The sequence below is a fragment of the Bos taurus genome, chromosome 10 (assembly GCF_002263795.3).
Source record: "Bos taurus isolate L1 Dominette 01449 registration number 42190680 breed Hereford chromosome 10, ARS-UCD2.0, whole genome shotgun sequence".
In the NCBI taxonomy this organism is placed as follows: Eukaryota; Metazoa; Chordata; class Mammalia; order Artiodactyla; family Bovidae; genus Bos; species Bos taurus.
In genome coordinates this window covers 75,247,645-75,274,441 of record NC_037337.1, presented here as the reverse complement: position 1 = coordinate 75,274,441, position 26,797 = coordinate 75,247,645, and the positions used below count along the sequence as shown (strand labels likewise).

General features: G+C 37.0%; 1 protein-coding gene across 1 annotated transcript in view; it reads left to right on the top strand.

The window, feature by feature from the left end:
- The window catches only part of KCNH5 (potassium voltage-gated channel subfamily H member 5), a 383,851-nt gene that overhangs the window by 49,873 nt on the left and 307,181 nt on the right, over positions 1-26,797 (top strand). Inside the window, exons 5-6 of the mRNA NM_001192989.1 lie at positions 13,276-13,391; positions 25,385-25,777. Of these exons, the coding sequence (NP_001179918.1) occupies positions 13,276-13,391; positions 25,385-25,777 (509 nt within the window). The remainder of the gene's footprint in view (positions 1-13,275; positions 13,392-25,384; positions 25,778-26,797) is intronic.

Here is a 26,797-nt window from a genome sequence, read left to right as displayed (position 1 = left end):
TTGAGCTTTTAAAACAAAATTTTACTATGTGGGCTTTCTTTGGTTTTATATTTATTCTAGTAATTGTCCAGAATCAATTTTATTCAATCATGTTGTTTGAATGGAAATAGGACATTGAAATATTAGGTGGTTAACTTAATTATTATAAGAGAAATTGAGATGAGCTATAAGGAAGAGATTTCATGGAGCATTATAATTTTGAATCAATATGGGAATTTCAACAACTTCTATCATACTGAGACTTAGAAACAAAAAGTATAACAGCTTCTGGGGTTGTGTGGTGAAGTTCTACTGGAGCACAGTTGATTAGTTGATTGAATTTTGTTATATTGATTAGAGCACGAATAGTTGACTTTTTCAGGCTTTTCTTCCTTTATTTAGTTGTTGTAGATTCTCTTGGGTAGATGCTGTTTAATTATGTAAAGAACAATTTTGTCATCCAGAAAGCGGCTGGCAAAATGCAAACATTCTGATTGGAGTCTTATTGACTATAATATTCAGAGAGACTACTATAGAAGACATTAGTGAGTGGTATGAGCTTCTATCCCCTTTTATATGTAATTTACTCTCATTTTATTCTGTCTAATTATTTTTAAATTAGAAACTGATGTCATATAAATGAAATTTAAATACCCTTTGAAGAAGTTTTTATGAAATGGTATTTTTAATTATCTCTTAGGAGACTAAAAATGGATTGTTTTCTTTACATTTAACAAACATTGCATTTTTTTACCTCTTTAAAAAAAACTGGCACAGCAATTTTAATATTTTCAACTGTAATCATAATCAGAGAAAAATTACATGTATATATATACATATATCTCATGTATGTACACTCATGTATGTGTGTGTATGCTCGGTTTCTGTTTAGCATCAGATTGCAAGAGGAAAATTTTATGAAGTGCAGACCATTTGAAGTGTGACAGAGAACAATTCATTGTGACTATTTCTGAAAATGTGTATGCAAAATCATCTCCTGGAAGTTCAAATAAAGTATTCACTTTTCGACTTGTACTACCTGTTACTGATTTTACCTGTAGACCCGGTATCTAGGAAGTTTAGGATATATTGTAATACTATTTTTAATAGAATAGTTTTCTAATAGTGTTTAGGTGTATTGCCCCTTTGTTTTGAAATTCAAGGTGCTCCATCCAACAGCAGCAGAATGCATATGCTTCTCAAATTACGTGGAACATTCACTAGATAGATTATATTCTGGCCATAAAACACACTTTAAAAGCTTTGCTGCTGCTGCTGCTAAATTGCTTCAGTCGTGTCCGACTCTGACAGCCCACCAGGGTTCCCCATCCCTGGGATTCTCTAGGCAAGAACACTGGAGTGGGTTGCCCTTTCCTTCTCCAATGCATGAAAGTGAAAAGTGAAAGTGAAGTTGCTCAGTCGTGTCCAACTCCTAGCGACCCCATGGACTGCAGCCTACCAGGCTCCTCCGTCCATGGGATTTGCCAGGCAAGAGTACTGGAGTGGGGTGCCGTTGCCTCCTCCGAAAGCTTTGCTGCTGCTGCTAAGTCACTTCAGTCGTGTCTGACTCTGTGCGACCCCAGAGACGGCAGCCCATCAGGCTCCCCTGTCCCTGGGATTCTCCAGGCAAGAATACTGGAGTGGGTTGCCATTTCCTTCTCCAATTCAGGAAAGTGAAAAGTGAAAGTGAAGTCGCTCAGTAAAAGAGTATAAATCTTGCAAGGTATGTTCTCAGATCACAATGGAGTTAAGCCAGGAATCAATGAGAGGAAGACAGGTAGAAAATCTCCAAATATTTGGAAACTAAGAGATTTCTAAATACCCCATGGGTCAAAGAAAAAGTCTTAAGATAAATTATAAAAATATTTTGAACTAAATGAAGATTTAAGTATGACATATCAAGTTTCTGAAATGTAAAAGCAGTGCTTAAAGGGAAAAGTATATCATTAAATGCATATATTTGAAATGAAGAAAGTATGAAACTAAATATCTAAGCTTTCACCTTAGGCAACTAGACAAAGAAGAGTAATTTAAACCAAAGCAAGCTGAAGACAAGAAGTAATAAACCTTAGAGTAGAAATCAATGAAAAGGAAAAAATTAGAGAGAATCATTGCAACCCAAAAGCTGATTCTTGGAAAAGAATGTTAAAGTTAGCAAACCTCTAGCCAGGATAACCAAGAAAAAGGGAGAAGGGACAAATTACCATTACCAGAAATTAAAGGACTATCACTACATATCCCATGAGCATAAAAGCATGTAAAGAAATACTTTGAGTGACTTGATAGCCACTGCATCGATAACTTAGTTAAAATGGACCAATTCCTTGAAAGACACAAACTACCAAAACTCATGATAGGAGGAATAGATAACCTGAATTGTCCTATATCTATTAAATAAGTTAATAATTAATAAAGTTCCAAAATAAGAAGTGCTGCTGCTGCTGCTGCTAAGTCGCTTCAGTCATGTCCGACTCTGTGCGACCCCATAGACGGCAGCCCACCAGGCTCCCCCATCCCTGGGATTCTCCAGGCAAGAATACTGGAGTGGGTTGCCATTTCCTTCTCCAATGCATGAAAGTGAAAAGTGAAAGTGAAGTCGCTCAGTCGTGCCCGACTCTTAGCGACCCCATGGACTGGAGCCTACCAGGTTCCTTCGTCCATGGGATTTTCCAGGCAAGAGTACTGGAGTGGGGTGCCATTGCCTTCTCCAATAAGAAGTGCAGATAGTTTTATTGGTGAATTCACAGTCTCTTCCAGAAAACAGTGGTAGAGAAAACTCTTCTTACTCATTCTATGAGGTCAGTTCCATCATACCAAAACCAGAAAAAGATATTACAGAGTAACATTTCTCGTGAATGTAGATATAAAAGTCCTCAACAAAAATAGATTGCCAGGATGTGTTAAAAGAATTACACTTAATGACTAAGTGAGATTTATTCCACATGGAAAGATGTTTCAAAATTTAAAAACCTATCACTCTCATTCATAGTACTGATATTAGGTTAAAGAAGAAAATTGATTTGATCGTATCAGTTGGCAAAGAAAAAGTATTTCGCCACACCCAAAAGTTGTTCATGATAAAAACTCACAGCAAAATAGGAATAGAGAACTTCCTTAACTTGACAAGAAACATTTATGAAAAACCTGCAGCTAACAGCTGTCTGTATCTTAAAGTGCCATATATATGTTTTTAAATTTTTATTTTATGGTAGGGTAGAGTTGATTAACTATGTTGTGTTATTAATAGTTTCAGGTGTATAGCAAAGCGATTCCTTTTTCAAATTCTTTTCCTATTTTATTTATTACAAAGTACTGGGTAGAGTTCCCTATGCTATACAGTAGGTCCTTATTGGTTATCCATTTTAAATATAGCAATGTGCACATGTCAATCTCCCAATCTGTCCCTCCCTCTGCCCTTTCCCCTGGTAACCATAAGTTTGTTCTCTAAGTCTGTTAGTCTGTTTGTTTTGTATATGTTTGTTTGTATCATTTTTTAAACATTCTGCATATAAGCAATATCTTATGATATTTGTCTTTCTCTGTCTGACTTACTTCACTTATTTTGATAAATCTCCAGGCCCATCCATGTTGCTACAGATGGCATTATTTCATTCTTTTTAATGACTGAGTTATATTCCTATATATATATATATATATATAGGAATATATATATTCCTATATATATATATTTATACCACATCTTTATTCATTCATCTCTTGATGGACTTTTAGGTTGCTTTCATATCCTGGCTATTGTAAATGGTGCTTCAGTGAACATCGCAGTGCACATATCCTTTCGAATCATGTTTTTCTTGTGATATATGCTCAGGCGTGGGATTGCTGGGTTCTATGGTAGCTCTATCCTTAGTTTTTTTAAGGAATCTCCATACTATTTTCCATAGTGGCTGCACCAAGTTACATTCTACATTTGTGGACTTTGATGAAGGTCATTCTGACAAGTGTGAGGTGATATATCACTATAGTTTTGATTTGTTTTTCTCTTATAGTAATTAGTGATGTTGAACATCTTTTCATGTGCCTCTTGGCCATCTGTGTCTTCTCTGGAGAAATATCTATTCTTGTCTTCTGCCATACTTTTTGATTGGATTGTTTGTTTTTTAATATTGAGCTTCAGTGAATTGTTTGTAAATTTTGGTAAAGTGCTATATTCTAAAATAAAAGCTAAATGATTGGCATATGACTTGTGACCCAGCATATTCTTCAGATGAATTTTACTTGCCTTCATACATGAATGATTGCCAGACTGAGTAAAAAACCACAGACTTTTCCCCTCAAAAATATTTATACATTTTTAACTTTCATATTTAATGGTTATTGTTTTTCTCATTCACTTTAACTGACTTCATGGCACAGCTAAAGTTGGCCAAGAAAAGTAGAATACTTTCTCACAGGTTTGACCTGCTGAACATTAATGGTGGTATCTGTTTATGGAAACTATAAGTTGGCAGCATTTTACAATGAGGTTGGGAGAAAGGGTGCTAATGTTGAAAGACTGACCTTTATTTCTCAAGCTAATAGCTCTCCATTTATCTGCCTCTACCTCCATCTCTCTGCATCCTTTCATCAGACTCATAGAGCTCTTTCTCTTTTGAATGCATTATTTTATTCTTACAAAAATGAACTCCATTTAAATAAACTCGAGACAACTCAGACCACTTGATTTTTGAGTAATCTGTTCAATAGAGCTGTAAATTAAAATTTATAGGGAAAATCAAACCTCATTGTGAAAACCTTAGACTAAAATATCTCTTTCCAATTTGTAGTGGAAGAGCTTATTTTAAATAGATTTTTATTTTGAGACTCCTCTACACCTTTCAAATGCATAACAGATTTCTAAAAAAGTATTGCACAATGTAACTGTGAATGGTGTATATGAGCTACTTTCTATTATTCATGTGAGTTGTAAATTTAATATGAAAAATTCAATAGAACTAAAATATTTATGGCATTAAGCAATCATCCAACTATCCCTATGAAGCTAGCATATCAGAAAGTATATTTTGAAAACTTGGCGCAAAAATGCATCTTTCAACTTTTTAGTTTGAGCAAAGAGGACCATAGAACTTTTGGGAAAGAGCAGATGAGATTTTGTGATAACACCAGAGTATCAATATGATTCGAGTATAGAACATTGAACATGGAGGCAGCAATGTTATTTTTTTATTGGAATATAAATGCTTTGCATTTTGTGTTAGTTTTTATTGGAATATAAATGCTTTGCATTTTGTGTTAGTTTCTGCTGTACGATCAAGTGAATCAGTCATATACGTACATACATCCCTTCCCTCTTGGAGCTCCCTCTCACAGCCTCCTCTCACCTCTCTAGATCATCACAGAACACCTTGCTGAACTTGTGCTTATAGCAGCTCCTTACCAACTATCTATTTAACACATGGTGGTGTATATATGTTAATCTTAATCTCTCTCTCTCTCTTCATCCCACCCTACCCCGCCCTGCACCATGCCCACATGTCCATTCTCTATGTCTGCATCTCTCTCCCTGCCTTGAAAATAGGTTCATCTGTACCATTTTTTCTAGATTCTACATATATAGTAATCTTACTTTAGATTCAACCTTGGGCACCAGAGTTACTTAACATGAGCCTTTTTGTGACTCTTCTAGGAGTATTTTTTCTTTTTGTTTATTTTATTTATTTATTTTTCCACAACCAAGCATACTGACTGAGCACACAGTATGGTGCTGGCACTATTAACTAGGTTTTGGAGATACAAAGTTCCTTCCATCATATCCTAATGGGGAGAGGGGTGGTGTGAAAACAGATTGATATATAATGGAAGCTTTCTTCTGATTACTCTTATTTTCTCAGTAAAAGAGGAAACATGGTTATCAACTGAGATTAAGGATGGTGAGGAGGTAAGGAGGAGTTGAAGGGGAGAGGAGGAGGAGGAGGAGGGGGAGGAGGAGGAGGAGGGGGAGGAGGAGGTATGAAACAGTTGTGTAGAGAGTGAAGCAGTGAGTGGCAAAGGCTAAATTCAGCAGGTTTTCAGTGCAGCAGTAAGGTCCATGTGAAACTTGTGGTCATGCATTTCGTTAGTATCTATGAGCATGATGATGTGTTTACTCCACCCTAGTAGAAGGCGATGGCACCCTACTCCAGTACTCTTGCCTGGAAAATTCCATGGATGGAGGAGCCTGGTAGGCTGCAGTCCATGGGGTCGCTAAGAGTCGGACATGACTGAGCAACTTCACTTTCACTTTTCCTTTCATGCATTGGAGAAGGAAATGGCAACCCACTCCAGTGTTCTTGCCTGGAGAATCCCAGGGACGGTGGAGCCTGGTGGGCTTCTGTCTATGGGGTCACACAGAGTCGGACACGACTGAAGCGACTTAGCAGCAGCAGCAGCAGCAGTATAGTCAAAGGTGTGTAGATGGTGAAGTAGGTGAGTTGGATCCAACCAGAGTTGGGATTTGTTTAGGTGAGCAAGATGAAAAGAATCAGGGAGCTCAAGGATCAGGGAGAAGGGATCAAAGGAGCTGAGGATATTTGCAACAGAGTAGGCTGAAGGTGTTTGCAAAAATTTGAAGCAATACTTAGATAGTAAAAGCTTGGCTGGGGATATAGAAAATAGTGTTTTAAATGCAGAACAAACAAGTGAATCCACACATAGGAAAGCCAGGATATAACTTTCTAGAACAAGGCCATTTTACCTTTTTTAATGTGGAAAAGGGGCAGTGATTGGAACAAAGGCCCATATCGTTTAAGAATGTGACAAAAGTGATTGGAATTGGTATCAGTCTCTTTAGGCTTATATTGGTATTTTTACCAAGAAACTCAGACATATAGGTCAAAAACCTGAGTAAATTGGCTAACTGTGAATTGTACTTCTAAGTTGTATCTGGAGTGGTAACTACAGTGTAATGGCAGCCAACTAATTTGAGAGTAGTACTTCCTCATATGATCACCAAAACTTCATTCTGGATGAATTTCTGCCTTTGAAATTAATGGCACCGAGGGATGTCAACTTACATATACATGATGGGTGGTAGCAGAAACTATTGAAGGGCAAGAAACCAGTCTTGATGAAGCAGTTACTATGTGTCAGGAGCTTTGTATTCTTTATAGCTCTTTCCTATAATTCTGAAAATTAGTGTTATTATCTCCATTTTACTGTTGAAGATTCTGACACTCAAAGTCTGACTGATTTTCAATCCAATGTTCTCTCTATTGGACCATGCTGCCTTATCCCTTTCCAGTGGATACTTATTGGGGTTTGGCCACCTTAAACCCCCTGCTCTCCTTTTTCCCTACAAAGATGAAGCACAGGTTGAGAACAGTCCGATTCTGACAGGACTGTACTGTTTTGAATCAACAGAATTTACTGATGATAATTCAAGGAGGGAAAAGTGTTTTTGTTATCTTTTGTTTCTGATACCGAGGTCCGGGAACTGTTGCTCAGATTATCAGTCAGTGGTACCTGATACATCATTTATAATAATACAAAGGGGGAAAAATGACAGCCAAGAAATCCATTCTGTTGATTATCCATATGTGTTCTAAAAGCGATGGTTCAAATCTCTGCCCATTTATATAGTACAGTATTTTCAAACAGATTCAAAAACTGCCAAGACACTTAACAGTGTGAAATATCCTGTGCCAAATAGTTATGGCATCTTTGTGCCAATAATTGAGACAAAAAAAGTTCCTGTAGAATGAAAATAACAGCAAAAATAGCAGCCTTCCCCTTGTAGGAAGCCAATGGTTTTCTTTAGAGAGGAAACAACAGATGAAATATGAGTAATTATACCATGTAGTCTCTTTGGCCAAGAGTATAATTGTTTACCTAAGCTTTTTTCTTATAGATTAGAATCTTGTGTTGCAGTCTAGTAGATTGATTGAGCTGCCTCTGTGACTTCCTTTTATTTTTAAGATTAGGCAGTCCATGACAAAGAGGTTAATTGCAACCCAATAGAGCTAAACTAATGTTTTATTAAGAAGAAGTTGGCATCCTAAGCTTTTAGGAGAACAAATGTTCTCATAATGCCATGAACAACTTATAGAGCAAGTATTAGGCTCTTCATATTCAGCTGTCTGTTCACATTACCCCATATCGACCACATCTAAGTAACATCAGCGAACTGTGCTGAATAATCAGTCACACCAGTTAGGTCTCAGTAAAGGTGAAATCAGTAAATGTATCGCTGGGGAAAGTTAGAACTGCTGATATGCCTTTTCTCCCCTCTGACCTAGACAGTGTGACTGCTTAACTTTTTCAAAGTTTGACTGTTTAGTGAGGGCTGCTGACAGATCTGGAGAAGGCAATGGCACCCCACTCCAGTGCTCTTGCCTGGAGAATCCCATGGACGGAGGAGCCTGGTGGGCTGCAGTCCATGGGGTCGCTGAGAGTTGGACACGACTGAGCAACTTCACTTTCACCTTTCACTTTCATGCATTGGAGAAGGAAATGGCAACCCACTCCAGTGTTCTTGCCTGGAGAATCCCAGGGACAGGGGAGCCTGGTGGGCTGCCGTCTATGGGGTCGCACAGGGTCCAACATGACTGAAGCGACTTAGCAGCAGTAGCAGCAGCAGCTGACAGATCAAATTAACTAATTCATCTAATCACATGGGCAATTGCAGATGTATCCAAGAGCACAAAGGTATAGTTATAAGGAAATTCACTGTGGCATTGTTAGTGATAGTAAAAAATCTAGAAGCCACTTAAATGTTTGTTAAGTAGAATATATACATGATCAGAAAAGAGCAAATGCCTAATTCTCTAAGATAATAAAGATACAGGCAAGAATCAGTTACCATGGTTGGGTGGAACTTGAGATGGAGGAAACAGAAGGGAAGTTGAAGGCTGTTGTGTTTCTTCTGTCTTCTTTTTTTCAATAATATATTTGATAAGGTAATCTGCTGAGAGTGAGGACAGAGGGACAGCATAAAGAAAATAATGCTGTTTAGAACTGAGGACTGCAAGAAAGCTCTCACCAGAGACAAAAGATCACTGAGCAATTTAGGGAGTGCATCTTTGAGTGCTCCCTTTGATTTAAATGTAAATCAAAACACTCCCCAGCTTTGCATTGGTTTTCTAGCTCTGTGAGTATTTTGATATTGAAGCTCTTACATGGTTAAATGATTAGACAACTGCCTTTGCTGTCTCTAGGAAAACTCCTTACCAAGTATTGATATTTCCTTCTAAACTTCTGTCAGTATGTCTGAGTCAGTTTGACAATTGTCACCACTTTTTTTTTTTTCTGTTAGCAACTCCCCAGTTTTCATTTTGAGAGAAAAATTATAGTCCTCCACACTTCCTCCTTAACCCTCTACCCCACCCTTTCTAGCTTCTCCAACCCAAAGCCTTTCCTTCACAAGACAGAGTTGTATTAGTGTCTGCTAAGAGCTGAACATAGAAAAGCAGAAGATTTGCTTCTTTATTTTCTAATTTTAACTATTAATACATATAATCTGGGTGCCTTGTTAATTTCTATTTATCTTTTTAACTAATGTTCTCATTCATTCAAAAATGTGTCCAGTGCCCACTATGTTCCAGTCATGGAACTAGACAACCAGGGATAGAAAGAATAAAATCTGGCACCTAAAAGTCATATCATGCAGTAAAACTCCCTTTTCATCTATGTTTAAGGGTTGTCTCATGCAGAATAAAATTTCAGATTGAAGAATTAACGTTTTTCTTTCTGTTTCTTTCTACTGTTTACCATGAAGAAAAGTGGATGTGTTTTATTTTCACAGTTTTAACATTTGTCTTCCTCCAGGACATTGAAATAAGGTAAAGGGATGAAATAGTTCTTGATTATGTTGACTTCATGTGTAAAATGAGATACACAGACACAGGCACATTTGTTTTATGTTTAAATGAGGAACTGCTGCTTTCTCATTAAGAAACTGTAGTGTGTACTCACGATTCTTGAAATAGAAAACCAGAGGATGATGATGAACATTCATCATCATGTTTCTTCTTCCGCACACATTTGCTTCTTTATACTATCCGAGGAAAGGAGTGAATACGTGGTATTTGATGATTTGTATTCTTCCATGTATTATTAAACTTATTCCTTTGATGTCTCCTTTAATTTTTAAAAAATATTTTCTGAACAAACCATTATCACACACAGGAAATAAAAATTATCTTCTCTTTTAATCCAATAATCAGATGTCCTAATAGGTGCAACGTTATTTATCTTAGAAATAATGAACCTTAAGTTACTATAAGATTGACTTGCAGTAATTCTTGGCAGTCCAGTTGCTAGGACTCTGTGATTTCATTGTTGAGGGCCTGAGTTTGATCTCTCATCAGGGAACTAAGATCCTGCAAGACTTGCGGCTCAACCAGAGAAAAAGAAAAGAAAAGAAACTGAATCAATGTTGACTTGGAAGTTTCTAAAAATATTCACTGCAATTATAATACTCAATTGCTGTAAAAAGAGAAATGATCAACAAGAAATATTTTAACATACCTGCTGCCAATATAGTCTCTGTCATCTGAGGACATCCTCATCATTTTAACCCAATAAATCAAAAACCAAACCAAAACCCAGTGATAATAATACATGACAATATTTCATGTTAATGCTCATGATAATAAAAATGCAGCTTATTTTTAAATCTTATTTTTAAAGTTACAAATAACTTTTGATTAATTAGTCAATTAAAGGTCTATTTTATGGCAAGCCTCTGCCAAGTTCTGAGAATGGAGAGATGAATGGCAGTTTAATGGGAGTGACTGACATGCTTATCAATGACTGCATTAGTATTGTTAGTGCCATGTGAGGTATGCGTCCTGTAGTGTGAATGCACAGAGGAGAGTGCATCTCTTCCAGTGGATCTCAGAATGCTTTGAGTTTGGAGGTACCAGTAAGCATTAGCCAGAATGATGGGAAGGGCAAACGCATTTCAGACAGGCAGCATGATTATAACATGTGAAAGCATGAAAGCATTGAATGTCATAGGGTGAACAAAGAATTCCTAATGGATTTAGTTTTGTTTTTCAGTTTGTCATTTTAATTACATAGTGATTTGAGTACAGAGTGTGTATGAGAAGCAGAAGGAGATGGATGCAGAGGAAATCTTTAGGGTCAGAAACAAAATGACACATATACCAAGGATATTCAGTGTTATCCTGAAGGCCTCTAGGGATCTCTTAAAGAATTAAAAACGGGAGAAGGGCATAGTAAAACTTGTGCTGTAGAAGGAGCTCTGGCAGCAATGTGGAAAATATGTGGTCAGAGAACAGAATATAGACTATAGTTTTTAGGAGCTACTATCTAACTCAGGTGAAAGATGATATATATGACATGACATATTAGCGATGGAGAAAGGAGATTAAATTTCAGGATATTTGTGGAAGGAATTGGATGTGTGTGTGTGTGTGTGTGTGTGTGTGTGTGTGTATGACGTGATAGTGTAGGAGGATGGTAAATCTCAAGTTTCTGATTCAGACAGCTGGAAATATTGTTGAGTCATTCACTGAGACCAAGAATCCACGAAAAAAGCAGAGTTGGAGATGTGGGGAGAAGGTGATGATAAGATCAGTTTTGAACATGTTTAAGAGTCATCTGAGTAAGAGGTGACCAATGGCCAATTAGACATAGATCTAGTACTTGGAAGAAAAGTCTAAGTTGGTGATATAGATTGCTTGATAGTGTTTTATGTTGATGTTTAGTTCTTAGAGCTGATGACATATCTGGTGCTTCCCTGTTTTTCTAGCATATTGCACAGGACAAACTTTAGGGTTGCATACGATTTCCAAAACCTAACATTCTAGTCACTAGGATGAGCACCATTAATGAAAAAGAATAAAGAATCTTCTATCAACCAGTACCAGTTTACTCTTTTCCCCAATCCAATAGTTGATATCATAGAGTGAGCTGAATTGATGGGACAATATAAAGCCTACATGAAGCCAGAATTAGATTGAAGAATAGCAGTAAAGTATGATGTCATCTACCTTGTGTGGCTTGAAAGACATTTGGTTGTGTCTGCCCAGGATTTCTTCCTTTATTTTTTGTCTGAAATTTCATCAATTCATCATTGTCTGAAATTTCATCAATTCCATTAGAGTCATTCCACTGGACCTTCACGAGTTTTCATTTTTAAGGAGTTGTTTGGTAAATACCCTAGTTAAAGGTAGTACGGTGGAAATTATCAAATGATCTTAATGGAGTTTGTAATAGATTAGAGCTTTTTGGGATAGCTAGAGAAAGGCTAATTGAGATAAGAGCAGACTGTGGTTGGTTTTGTTCCACTTGGTCACATCTCATTGACATTTCCTTAAAGTTAGTTAGCTTAGTAGTGAAAAATTAATGATTTTAATAACGGAAATAATGGAAGAAAAAATTCTTTTTTATTAAATTCACATTCCTTCTTCTCAGAAGTTAAAGTTACTACACTTTTAGAAAACATTATTAAAGGTTCTATATATTCACAAAATAATCCTTAAATACCAGTGAAATTGTTAGTAAGAGAGAAATAACATTTTGCTATGTTACAAAGAAGATGGAGGTGTGTGATATGAATTATAGTATGTGAGATTTGTTGAAGTTGGACTTTATTCTCTTACGTATGTATATCTTCACATAAGTACACAATAAGACTGTTTTTATTATGGTAATGCTACCTTCCATAATAAATATCCCCCAACTTAAGTAGTTTAACACAAGAATTTGTGTTATTCTTGTTCATATAACAATCCAAGCAATTGATCCTTGGCATATGGCATTCTTCTATGCTCTGATTCAGTGGCTTTGCCATCCCCTGGGGCCTTATTGTCATTTTCATACAGCTAGCAGAAGGAGAGAGAAAGTATGGAGAAGTTTCACTTGCCTCTTAAGTTGTTGCATGCATAGAAGTGACACACATCACTTCTGCTCTCATTCCATTGGTGAGAACTACAGACATGCCCATACCTAGAGGCACAGAAGGCTGGAAAATGCATTCCTGGCTGGGCCACTGTTTCCCATTAACAAACCTATACAATGCTAAGGGGAGGATAGAATTTTATGGACACCTAGCTGCTTGGACCCTATGATATTAATAGATTTTCACAAAACACAAAGATCATACATAAAATTTACTTAGTATTTTATAACTGCCCTTGAAGTATATGATGATGCCTATGTAAAAATGAAATGCTTTAGGTTGAAACTTTTCATTAGGTCTGCATTTTCATTAGCATGAAGTGCTAACTTTTAATTACTTATGCTCTTTCTGAGATCCCTTGAATATGAGCAAGAATATTGACTTCTATATTCATTATGTGTGAAAAACTGAGACTTTCTTTCCTTATTTTTAAGGTTGGACAAAATTTGCCCGATTGACACGGGCTTTGACAAATAGCCGAAGTGTTTTGCAACAGCTCACGCCAATGAATAAAACAGAGGTGGTCCACAAACATTCAAGACTAGCTGAAGTAAGTGCAAGATTAACTTTACTTCTCAACATGCTGGTGGTGGTACATTTCCCCCATCCAAATGTCTCAATATTGATATTTCTGGCTATTATTTTACAAATACTTATGTGTTAATTGATTCTTCCCTTGTAGAATTGTAGAAATTTCATATATTTCTTTTTATGCTCTCCTACTTTGAAAATGGGAGGGTACTTTACAACATCCCAGATGATGTCTGTAGAATATGAGGTTTTCTTTGAGCAAATGAGATAGCAAGTTCATTCATTCACTTGTGTGTGCAGCATAGACTTATTGAGGGTTTGCTCTGTGCTTGGTAGGTACTATGCAAAGGATATAAAGATGAATAGGCCATGGACCCTATCATCAAGGAGTTAAATATCCAGCAGAAAAGGGAGATGGTACCTGAATGAGATGATACCTGGGCTAAGCGAATTTTTAAAAAAAATTAGAGTTGATTTATAATGTTGTGTTATTGGTTTCTAGTATACAGCAAAGTGATATTATATATATATATAGTTATATAATATAGTATATATATTTTCATATTCTTTGAGTTATAGGTTATTATAAGACATTGAATATATAGTAGTTATTATAAAATTTTATATATATGTTGTTTATCTATTTTATGCATAGTAGTTTGTATCTGCTAATTCTAAGCCCCTAATTTTTCACTCCCCTCTTCCCCTTTGGTTACTTTAAGTTTGTTTTCAAAGTCTGTGAGTCTGTTTCATTCTGTAAATAAGTTAATTTGTATCATATTTTATATTCTATATATAAATGATATATGATATTTGTCTTTCTTTGTCTGACTTACTTCACATAGTTTGCTAATCTCCAGATCCATCCATGTTGCTGCAAAAGGCATTATTTCATTCTTTGTAATGGATGATACAATATTCCATTGTATATATGTACCACATCTTCATGTATTCCTCTGTCCATGGACATATAGATTACTTCTGTGTCTTGGCTATTATAAATAGTTCTATTATAAGTATTGGGGTGCATGTATCTTTTCAAATTAGAGTTTTCTCCAGAGTTATTGGGCTGAGTGAATCTTGAAGGAAAAATGTAGTGAAGAAGAGATGAAGATCATTTATGCCAGTTCAGTTCAGTTCAGTTGCTCAGTTGTGTCCGACTCTTTGCGACCCCATGAAGCGCAGCATGCCAGGCCTCCCTGTCCATCACCAACTCCCGGAGTTCACCCAGACTCATGTCCATTGAGTCAGTGATGCCATCCAGCCATCTCATCTTCTGTCATCCCCTTCTCCTCCTGCCCCCAATCCCTCCCAGCATCAGAGTCTTTTCCAATGAGTCAACTCTTCGCATGAGGTGGCCAAAGTACTGGAGTTTCAGCTTTAGCATCATTCCTTCCAAAGAAATCCCAGGGCTGATCTCCTTCAGAATGGACTGGTTGGATCTCCTTGCAGTCCAAGGGACTCTCAAGAGTCTTATCCAATACCACAGTTCAAAAGCATCAATTCTTCGGCACTCAGCCTTCTTCACAGTCCAACTCTCACATCCATACATGACCACAGGAAAAACCATAGCCTTGACTAGACAAACCTTTGTTGGCAAAGTAATGTCTCTGCTTTTGAATATGCTATCTACGTTGGTCATAACTTTCCTTCCAAGGAGTAAGCGTCTTTTAATTTCATGGCTGCAGTCACCATCTGTAGTGATTTTGGAGCCCCCCAAAATAAAGTATGACACTGTTTCCACTGTTTCCCCATCTATTTCCCATGAAGTGATGGGACCAGATGCCATGATCTTAGTTTTCTGATGTTGAGCTTTAAGCCAACTTTTTCACTCTCCACTTTCACTTTGATTAAGAGGCTTTTTAGTTCCTCTTCACTTTCTGCCATAAGGGTCATGTCATCTGCATATCTGAGGTTATTGATATTTCTCCGGGCAATCTTGATTCCATCTTGTGCTTCCTCCAGCCCAGCGTTTCTCATAATGTACTCTGCATATAAGTTAAATAAGCAGGATGACAATATACAGCCTTGACGTACTCCTTTTCTTATTTGGAACCAGTCTGTTGTTCCGTGTCCAGTTCTAACTGTTGCTTCCTGACCTGCATACAAATTTCTCAAGAGGCAGATCAGGTGGTCTGGTATTCCCATCGCTTTCAGATTTTTCCACAGTTTGTTGTGATCCACATAGTCAAAGGCTTTGGCATAGTCAAAAAAGCAGAAATAGATGTTTTTCTGGAACTCTCTTGCTTTTTCGATGATCCAGCAGATGTTGGCAATTTGATCTCTCGTTCCTCTGCCTTTTCTAAAACCAGCTTGAACATCAGGAGTTTCATGGTTCACATATTGCTGAAGCCTGGCTTGGAGAATTTTGAGCGTTACTTTAAAATTCACATTCCTTCCCCACAGAAGTTAAAGTTACTACACTTTTAGAAAACGTTATTAAAGATTCTATATATTCCCAAAATAATCCTTAAGTACCAGTGAAATTGTTAGTAAGAGAGAAATAACATTTTGTTATGTTTCAAAGAAGATGGAGGTGTGTGATATCAACTACTGTATGTGAGATTTGTTGAAGTTGGACTTTATTCTCTTATGTATGTATATCTTCACATATGTACACAATAAGACTGTTTTTATTATGGTAATGCTACCTTCTATAATAAATATCCCCCAACTTAAGTAGTTTAACACAATAGAAGCCCATTTCTTGCTCATATAACAATCCAAGCAATTGATCCCTGGCAGAGAGGACAGCATGTCCAAAGACTCAGTGATGAGATAGTATGGTGCCTTTGACTGTGAATTCAATGTGGATGAAGTCAGGTAGGAAAGAAAAGGTTAAGGTGGTATATAGTGAACAGAAGTGGATGGTGTCCCATATGCTAGGGAAATGACATGGTCATATTTGTGCTTCACAAACCTCACAAAGGGAGATTGGTCTCAATGGTATTTGTAATCCTGTTTTAACTGTATTAATTTGAAAACATTATTTTAAGAAGTTGACATCCATAGACGTCACCAGATTCCCAAGAGACCCATGGCACAAAAATGGTCAAGAACCCTTGTTTGACCTAGTGGCTCTATGTTGAAATGGTAACTAGAGAGACAAGTTAAGAGGTTCTAGTAGTAATTCAGCTTGGACAACTATGACCTTAAGCAAGGGAGCCAGTAGCAGAAGAGGGCAGATTGCAGATGTACTAAGATTAGAGTCAACACATTTGTTGATGGGTTAGAAATGAATGCGAGAAAGGGGATGAGTCGAGGTCACCTCTATGTTTTTGGCTTGAACAGCTGGATGGACAGATAGTATTGTTGTTGTTCAGTTGCTAAGTTGTGTCCAACTCTGTGATCCCATGGACTGCAGCACAGCAAGTTTTCCTGTCCTTCATTATCTCCCAGAGTTTGCCCAAATTCATGTCTATTAAGTCAGTGATAGTATCTAACTGTCTCTTTCTCTGCCTCCCTCTTCTCCTTTAGCCTTCAATCTTTCCCAGTATCAGGGTCTTTCTGGTGAGTTGTTCTTCACATCAGTTGGACAAAGTATTGGAGCTTCAGCATCAGTCCTTCCAATGAATATTCAGGGTTGATTTCCTTGAATATTGACTGGTTTGATCTCCTTACAGAGCAAGTGACTCTCACGTCTTTTCCAACACCACAGTTTGAAAGCATCAGTTCTTCAGTGCTCAGTCTTTATGGTCCAACTCTCACATCTGTACCTGACTACTGGAAAAACCATAATTTGACTCTATGGACCTTTGTCAGCAAAGTGATGTCTTTGCGTTTTAATATTCTGTCTAGGTTTTTCAGAGTTCTTCTTCCAAGGAGCAAGTGTCTTTTAATTTCATGGCTACAGTCACCATCTGCAGGGATTTTGAAAGTGAAAGTGAAAGTCGCTCAGTCATGACCAACTCTTTGTGACCACATGAACTATACAGTCCATGGAATTCTCCAGACCAGAATACTGGTATGGGTAGCCTTTCCCTTCTCCAGGGGATCTTTCCAACCCAGGAATCAAACCGGGATCTCCTGCATTGCAGGTGGATTCTTGGAGACCCCCCAGATAAAATCTATCACTACTTTCGTTTTTTCCCCTTGTCATGAAGTGATGTGACTGGATGCCAAGATCTTAGTTTTTTGAATGTTGAGTTTTAAGCCAGGTGTTTCACTCTCCTCTTTCACCCTCATCAAGATGCTCTTTAGTTCCTCTTTACTTTCTGCCATTAGGGTAGTATCATCTACATATCTGAAGCTGTTGATATTTCTCCCGGCAATCTTGATTCCAGCTTATGATTCATCCAGACCAGCATTTCACTGATGCACTCCGAATATAAGTTAAATAAGCAGGGTGACAACATACAGCCTTGTAGTACTCCTTTCCCAATTTTGAAACAGTCAGTTGTATCATGTCTGGTTCTAACTCTTGCTTCTTGACGTGCATATAGGTTTATCAGGAGACAGGTAAGGCGGTCTGGTATTCCCATCTCTTTAAGAATTTCCCATATTTTGTTGTGATCCACACAATCAAAGACTTTAGCATAGTCAATGAAGCAGAAGTAGATGTTTTTCTGGAATTCTCTTGCTTTTTCTATGATCCAGTGGATATTGGCAAAATATTTGATCTCTGTTTCCTCTGCCTTTTCTAACTCCAGCTGCTATATCTGGAAGTTCATGTATTGCTAAAGCCTAGCTTGAAGGATGTTGAGCATAATCTTACCAGCATGTGAAATAAGTGCACTTGTATGATAGTTTGAACATTCTTTGGCATTGCCCTTCTTTGGGATTGGAATGAAGACTGACCTTTTCCAGTCCTGTGGCCACTGCTACATTTTCCAAATTTGCTGGCATGTTGAGTACAGCACTTACAGATGGTGGCTACTCTTGGTTAATAAAATCTCAGATAGAAGAGGAAGAAAAGGAGGTTTGGGAGCAACGGTAGCAGATTTACTCTTGGGCATACTAAGTTTGAAGTTCCTGACAGGAAATTCAAGTGGAGATCTTTAAAAGGAAGTGGGATTTATGGGTCTGCCTCTCAAGGGGTATCTGTGTTTGAGTTACAGGCTTTGCTATCATCCTCACAGATTTGGCTGTTAAAGTCAGAGGACTGGGTGATGTTACCCATACAGAGTGTACTGAAACCAAAGAGAAAAGGAATGAGGACAGAACTCCAAGGCAGCTAGAAATTTTGCTGTTGACATGTTTTACACAATCGTCTTGTGTCTTACTGGTACAAAAGATGACAAAATAGCTAATCAAGTTACCAAAACTGTGCTAAGCACTTACTCAGCACTCACAAAAATATTCTGAGGTAACTAACCAAGGAAGAGAAAGATACAATTAAATATGTAAGTTCATCAGCTTGTTTTGCTGGTGAAAGTTTAGCTGAATTTCTCCAGAGTAACTTTCTTAACTTGTTGCAGATACTAAATTTCATTTGGAGAAAGTTAGGGAGCAAAGTATATTCTTCAAATTGGGAGAGTTCTGAAGTTTTTCTTGGAACATAGCTAACAGGGTGATGTGTTTGATTTTCTGGTACCTCTGAGGAGAGAGTAATACTTTGATGTGTAGAAATGTTTTTAAAAACCCAAGTAAGACATTAACATATCAAATGTTAAATGATAATAGTCATCATAATATTTTAAAAGATGCAAGGATTTTTCAATATCTGCAAATCAATCAATGTAATACACCACATTAACAAATTGAAAAATAAAAACCATATGATTATCTCAATAGATGCAGAGAAAGCCTTTGACAAAATTCAACACCCATTTATGATAAAAACTCTCCAGAAAGCAGGAATAGAAGGAACATACCTCAACATAATAAAAGCTATATATGACAAACCCACAGCAAACATTATCCTCAATGGTGAAAAATTGAAAGCATTTCCTCTAAAGTCAGGAACAAGACAAGGGTGCCCACTTTCACCTTTACTATTCAACATAGTTTTGGAAGTTTTGGCCACAGCAATCAGAGCAGAAAAAGAAATAAAAGGAATCCAAATTGGAAAAGAAGAAGTAAAACTCTCACTATTTGCAGATGACATGATCCTCTACATTGAAAACCCTAAAGATTCCACCAGAAAATTACTGGAAATAATCAATGACTATAGTAAAGTTGCAGGATATAAAATCAACACACAGAAATCCCTTGCATTCCTATACACTAATAATGAGAAAACTGAAAGAGAAATTAAGGAAACAATTCCATTCACCATTGCAACAGAAAGAATAAAATACTTAGGAATATATCTACCTAAAGAAACTAAAGACCTATATATAGAAAACTATAAAACACTGGTGAAAGAAATCAAAGAGGACACTAATAGATGGAGAAATATGCCATGTTCATGGATTGAAAGAATCAATATAGTGAAAATGAGTATACTACCCAAAGCAATTTATAGATTCAATGCAATCCCTATCAAGCTACCAACAGTATTCTTCACAGAGCTAGAACAAATAATTTCACAATTTGTATGGAAATACAAAAAACCTCAAATAGCCAAAGCGATCTTGAGAAAGAAGAATGGAACTGGAGGTACCAACCTACCTGACTTCAGGCTCTACTACAAAGCCACAGTTATCAAGACAGTATGGTACTGGCACAAAGACAGAAATATAGATCAATGGAACAAAATAGAAAGCCCAGAGATAAATCCATGCACATATGGACACCTTATCTTTGACAAAGGAGGCAAGAATATACAATGGGTTAAAGACAATCTCTTTAACAAGTGGTGCTGGGAAATCTGGTCAACCACTTGTAAAAGAATGAAACTAGAGCACTTTCTAACACCATACACAAAAATAAACTCAAAATGGATTAAAGATCTAAACATAAGACCAGAAACTATAAAACTCCTAGAGGAGAACATAGGCAAAACACTCTCTGACATACATCACAGCAGGATCCTCTATGACCCACCTCCCAGAATATCGGAAATAAAAGCAAAAATAAACAAATGGGACCTAATTAACCTTAAAAGCTTCTGCACATCAAAGGAAACTATCAGCAAGGTGAAAAGACAGCCTTCAGAATGGGAGAAAATAATAGCAAATGAAGCAACTGACAAACAGCTAATCTCAAAAATATACAAGCAACTCCTACAGCTCAACTCCAGAAAAATAAATGACCCAATCAAAAAATGGGCCAAAGAACTAAATAGACATTTCTCCAAAGAAGACATACAGATGGCTAACAAACACATGAAAAGATGCTCAACATCACTCATTATCAGAGAAATGCAAATCAAGACCACTATGAGGTACCATTTCACACCAGTCAGAATGGCTGCGATCCAAAAGTCTACAAATAATAAATGTTGGAGAGGGTGTGGAGAAAAGGGAACGCTCTTACACTGTTGGTGGGAATGCAAACTAGTACAGCCACTATGGAGAACAGTGTGGAGATTCCTTAAAAAACTGGAAATAGAACTGCCTTATGATCCAGCAATCCCACTGCTGGGCATACACACTGAGGAAACCAGAAGGGAAAGAGACACGTGTACCCCAATGTTCATCGCAGCACTGTTTATAATAGCCAGGACATGGGAGCAACCTAGATGTCCATCAGCAGATGAATGGATAAGAAAGCTGTGGTACATATACACAATGGAGTATTACTCAGCCATTAAAAAGAATACATTTGAATCAGTTCTAATGAGGTGGATGAAACTGGAGCCTATTATACAGAGTGAAGTAAGCCAGAAGGAAAAACACCAATACAGTATACTAACGCATATATATGGAATTTAGAAAGATGATAACAATAACCCTGTGTATGAGACAGCAAAAGAGACACTGATGTATGGAACAGTCTTATGGACTCTGTGGGAGAGGGAGAGGGTGGGAAGATTTGGGAGAATGGCATTGAAACATGTAAAATATCATGTATGAAACGAGATGCCAGTCCAGGTTCGATGCACGATACTGGATGCTTGGGGCTGGTGCACTGGGACGACCCAGAGGGATGGTATGGGGAGGGAGGAGGGGGGAGGGTTCAGGATGGGGAGCACATGTATACTTGTGATGGATTCATTTTGATATTTGGCAAAACTAATACAATTACGTAAAGTTTAAAAATAAAATAAAATTTAAAAAAAAGATAATATGCAGTTAACACAAGATTTAATGCACTCAGATACAACTTCGTTTTTAATATAGTGTTTTTTATTAAGTACTACTTGATTTTGAAGCTACTTTCTTTTCTGCCTTCGGTTGTTCGTTTCTTTCTATAAGTCAAGGTAAAGTGTAGGAGCTTGTTTCTGTGACTACTGATTTTTTTGGTCATGACTCTTTCTAGGTCTTAACTACACCCTATTCAGTTTTTCTTTCTTTGTTAATACAACTGGGCAAGAACATGAGGAAAGAGACTATAGAGAGGAAAAATTTCTACCTTAGCACTCCAAATCACTGAAGATGGTTTTTTCCTCTACCTCAAATGGAGAGTTCCTATCCCCTGGACAGCTCATCACTTTTCATTTTTACTCTTGATGAATTTTCATTCCTGTTTCTTCCCATCTGATTTTTTTCTTTCTTTGCTTTGCCTTTTGGTTATTGTTCTTTATCAGTCATCCCTAATTTATAAGGCTGATTCAGATACAAAACTGCTTTATGTCAGATCTTAGGCCTTGATTTCAGAGAACATGTGGAAATAACAAGGTTTTCTACAGAGATTTAGTCTATGTGTACTCTTAGGTTTTCAAAGACTGACTGAAAAGAGGCACCAAGTTAGCAGAAAGACAATTTTTTCAGTTGTAGTCAGAATCATGTAATTTGCTCAGCTTGAGTATTTGATTTGCTGTTAAATTTCAGGCCCTTTCACTTTTCCCAACACATATACATTTTATCCTATTTCCACTAGGCCTCCTAAATTTAGAGCTGATCCCCAGTTTCAAGGATTCTGGTGTCTGTGTAGGCAATTCATCAGTTTTCAACATGCTCTGACATTCTACTGATTGAATTCAGCTTCCACTTGCATCTGTGGTTCTGACTCCTTTAGAGTCAGTGTGCTCCCGATATTCAGAGAGAAAGAATGTGTCTGTATCAGTACAAAAATACATCAGGACATGTGATTTCATCCCCATCTATCCAAGGCTTACTGCTCCTGAAAGTACAAATGAAATAAAGCAAACAATCGTTACTCACTGCTTTATAGAAAAGCCCCAGTGACGGGGCTGAGATTAAAGCAGTGCTCTACATAGGAGAAACATCAAACTGAAGCACGTGGGGTGTCCCATGCCTTGCTTTGTCGGTGTTGCCTTTCTTCTCCTACTCTTCCTGCTCCTCCATTTTCTCTTGGAGCAGTTTTGGATTGCTTTAAAAATTCAAGTCACCATCTGAAGAGCTGGGTTATGAATGTTTAAAGAAATAGAAGACAAGGGTTTTTATTTTGAACCATACACTATCATCACCTGGAAAGATTTTGAAAGTACAGATTCTCTGGATTTAATTTAATACACAAAATGAATTTAATTATTTTCTGGCATAGGGGTCTAAGCATGAGTATAACTGTATTTTTAACAACTTCTCTAGATGATTCTAGTTTGTAGCCAGATTTAGGAAATACTGAACTCAAGAGTGAGTTCATCTCTAGAGGAGACACCTTATATTATTCCAGGGTGCTGAGTGGGACCAATTTGTCTATTAGCACAGAGTGTAGCACCAATAACACTTTTAGGGGTCCACCAGGATGCCTGAATTTCTACTAGCAGTTGAAGGAAAAAAATGAACTTTTAGGTAAAAAAATAAATAATTAAATGTTCATCTTTGTAATAACGCTGTTAAAATAAAAATATAACTTTAAATAAAAATATAAATTTTAAACAAACTATATTTTTATTTAAAATGTAATTTTAAATAAAACTTATACATTTATGTTGTACTTATATTTAAATAAATATAAAAATATTAAATAAAGTATAATTTTTATTTTATTATTTTTAAGGAGGAAGGGGTCCGGAAAGGCAAAAGTACTGACTGCCCGTAAAGGTCCTAATGCAACCTGGCACTGAGTTTATTTTCTAAGTGTGTTTCTTTGTGCTCAAACTACAGAGTGTGTAAATACAGATGGTATAATACTAACATTGAGTATGAAGGAAATTTTCATGTTTAACACAGTGATGTTGGAATGAATAGATCTGTGGTTGAAAGGTGAAGGAGAAGCCATGATTCTGTAGGAGTCTTTATATGTAATTCTGTGTCTCAACATGAAACTTAATCTACCTGCAGGATAATTTGTTGCTAAGTAATTTAAGATCTCATGGAAAAAGCATTACTGGGGTACTGATAATGAGCATAAATATGTAAAAATCTTTATAAATAATTCTTATAACTCCCAAGCTTAAAACAATAATTATAATATACACCTAAAGAGAATATCAGTGATTCTTTCATGTTTCAAAATAGCAATGATTATATTATATGCTTAGTTTTCAGTTGTGTAAGTTGTACATATGAGAGACTTCAGGATAAGTCTCAAACTTCAAAAAATGCTAGTTTACTTATTTTGCTATGTTGCATATAAATTACAGGCCAAGAGGTATTTTTGTTTACATCTATTTGTGCATTGACATAAATTTAGTGCATTTATGATTTTATAATTTGAACTTGTTGACTCCTACTTTCTCGGTCCCGTTAGTCTTAGGGACACTGAATAGTTGAATGTATAAGATGGTAAAGCTGCTGAAAATATTGTTCATCAAAGTCCCACTTACAAACTCCTTAATACACAGGTTTACTCAGTTATAGCTTCATTGGTGGCATGAAGCAGAGGTCTTCAACCTGCTTTTTCAACTCCTTTTCACAATGTCCATGTTCCAGGTTCTGGACGGAAGTGCTAAGTCCTGTGTCTGTTGCCTTTTCCCAGGGTTGCCCAGACCTCTGCTCTTGCACTGCCATCTGCTTTTTCTCAGTGTCTCTTTAATGAGACCTAATCAGAATAAGTCAGGGTTCATATAAACTTGCATGGAAAATTGTCAATTTGTCAAAAAGGTATGGAGATACAAACCTGAGTATTTAGAATTTTTTTCTAAAGGAAATTTGTATCTGGGCAGGAAATCCAATATTCTTTAAATCTGATTGAAAGGGAAGCAGGGGAAAGCAGGCTATAACATTTATAGCTCTGATACTGCTGTGCCTGTCATTAGGGCCCTGGTTGAGTCCCATGCAACAGCAAGATCACCAAAAGTGGGGCCCTGAGGTTCAGCAAAGCCTTTAGAATCAAAGTTATGCTTCTTCAAATCCCAAATATGTAAAGAATGGGTAATGGTGAGCCCTGCAAATAGCAGCTGGCCAGTCTGTGAGATGTGTGATTCTAGGCACTTCTGCCCAGTGAATGTGCAGAAGGCACTTCCAGTAGTGGATGTCCAGCAGTGCTGTGGATCAGTGTTGGTGTTGGAGGAGGTCATCAAGAGGATGGGACTGCCAGGTGTTCCTTGAGCTGGACCCAGGAAACTGGAAGCTCCTCACCCCCTCCCTTGTCCTTGAAATGTACTTTCTGCCCACCATGCCCATTGTGGGAGCCATTTTCAAGGATACAAGCTTGAGAGAGTTAGCTGTGGTCGAGAACATCTGGACTGTATACGTGACTGAAGCCAGTTAAACCTCTGTATAAACTTTTAAGATTTGGTGGATGGGTTTTGAAACCTCTGGTTTTGTGGCCACCCAATGAAACCTTGTAAGTTCCCTTGCCTATGAAAACTTCCACCTGCTGATCTGGCGTGGTCTGCCTTTCTTTGGTCTCTTTCTGCCCTCCATGTGTGGGCACCAGTTTCTGAATGAGTTGGCCACAGGAGAGGAAGTCAGAGGGAATGGCAGACAAATCAACTTTGATAGAGTGATTGGATTTGCAGTGACTTTGGACAAACCTTGATACAACTCAGGAGAAGAGATATAATTACAAAGCATGGCTGGCTTTGAAACCAGTGGTTTGTCTGCCAGAAAATTTGCATTCATTACTAACTTTGCAGAGACGTCCGGGTCACTTATAAATGCATTTTGTCTCTTTTAGGTTCTTCAGCTGGGATCAGATATCCTTCCTCAGTATAAGCAAGAAGCGCCAAAGACGCCACCACACATTATTTTACACTATTGTGCTTTTAAAACAACTTGGGATTGGGTGATTTTAATTCTTACCTTCTACACCGCCATTATGGTTCCTTACAACGTCTCCTTCAAAACGAAGCAGAACAACATAGCCTGGCTGGTGCTGGACAGTGTGGTGGACGTTATTTTTCTGGTTGACATTGTTTTAAATTTTCACACAACCTTTGTGGGACCTGGTGGAGAGGTTATTTCTGACCCCAAGTTGATAAGGATGAACTATCTGAAAACTTGGTTTGTGATCGATCTGTTGTCTTGTTTACCTTATGACATCATCAATGCCTTTGAAAATGTGGATGAGGTAAGTTTCTTTTCTGTTTTTATTTTTTTGGTACTTTAATCACATTTTGAGAAAATTAGGATAAAAGGAGTTTATAAATAACCTAAACTTCTTTATAGTCACCACTTTCAACCTTCATCCTACTAAATACCTGCCATAAGTGATCATATTTTATTACTTTATAATTTTTATTCAATCTTTAAAAAATTTCTGGTTGAAAATACTAGGAAATGGCTGTGGTTGGAGGTTGTGTTTGAAAGAGGAGAAGAAAAGCCACAGCCTTTGAAGTCAAATATGGTTTATGAACTGGACAGTTGATTGAAAGATAATGCAATATATGTATTTTTTGGGGAAAACAGTAGCAGTTTAAAGCTCTGTGCACCCACAAATGTTTTGACTCCTCCCCTCCAGATACATAGGTAGCAGTACTTGTGTTAACAAAAAGATCCAGGACTCTTTTATGGTAGAGAAATTCTTGAAGTTTTGCCTTTTTGGTTTCTTTCTTTTTTTTTTTTTTAATAGTTTTTGCTTTAAGTTTTGCCTAATCATTTGTGGTTAAAGACTGTATTAGATGAATTCTGATATCTGGTCTAATTCAAGATTTTGCTTATTCAGTGTCATCTGCACAACTAGAAATTTTAAAACATATGTAATGTTTTAATGACCATTTCATCCAAGGCTTCTTCATTTCTAACTTAGTTGTGGATGATTTTCAGCTTGCTATACCAAGGATGTATATAAATGAATCAATATAGAATGTATCTGTTTTTAAAATGTGTTTATAATAATAATTACAAACTTAATTTCCCTAAAGATTCTACTCTGTCCTCATAGACTGTTCAGATAGAAAATTCTCCGCTACATTGTTGTCATTCTGTGTGTGTTGGGAGGTAGATTGCAATTTTTCTTCAGGATCTTTTTCCATAAAGATTTCTGCATTGAATCAACTTTAATGATACCAAAAATATTTCCAGAAAATTTAATATAGACATTGTATTTTGATGCTATACACATAACTATTAATTTAAAAATTCAAGGAAA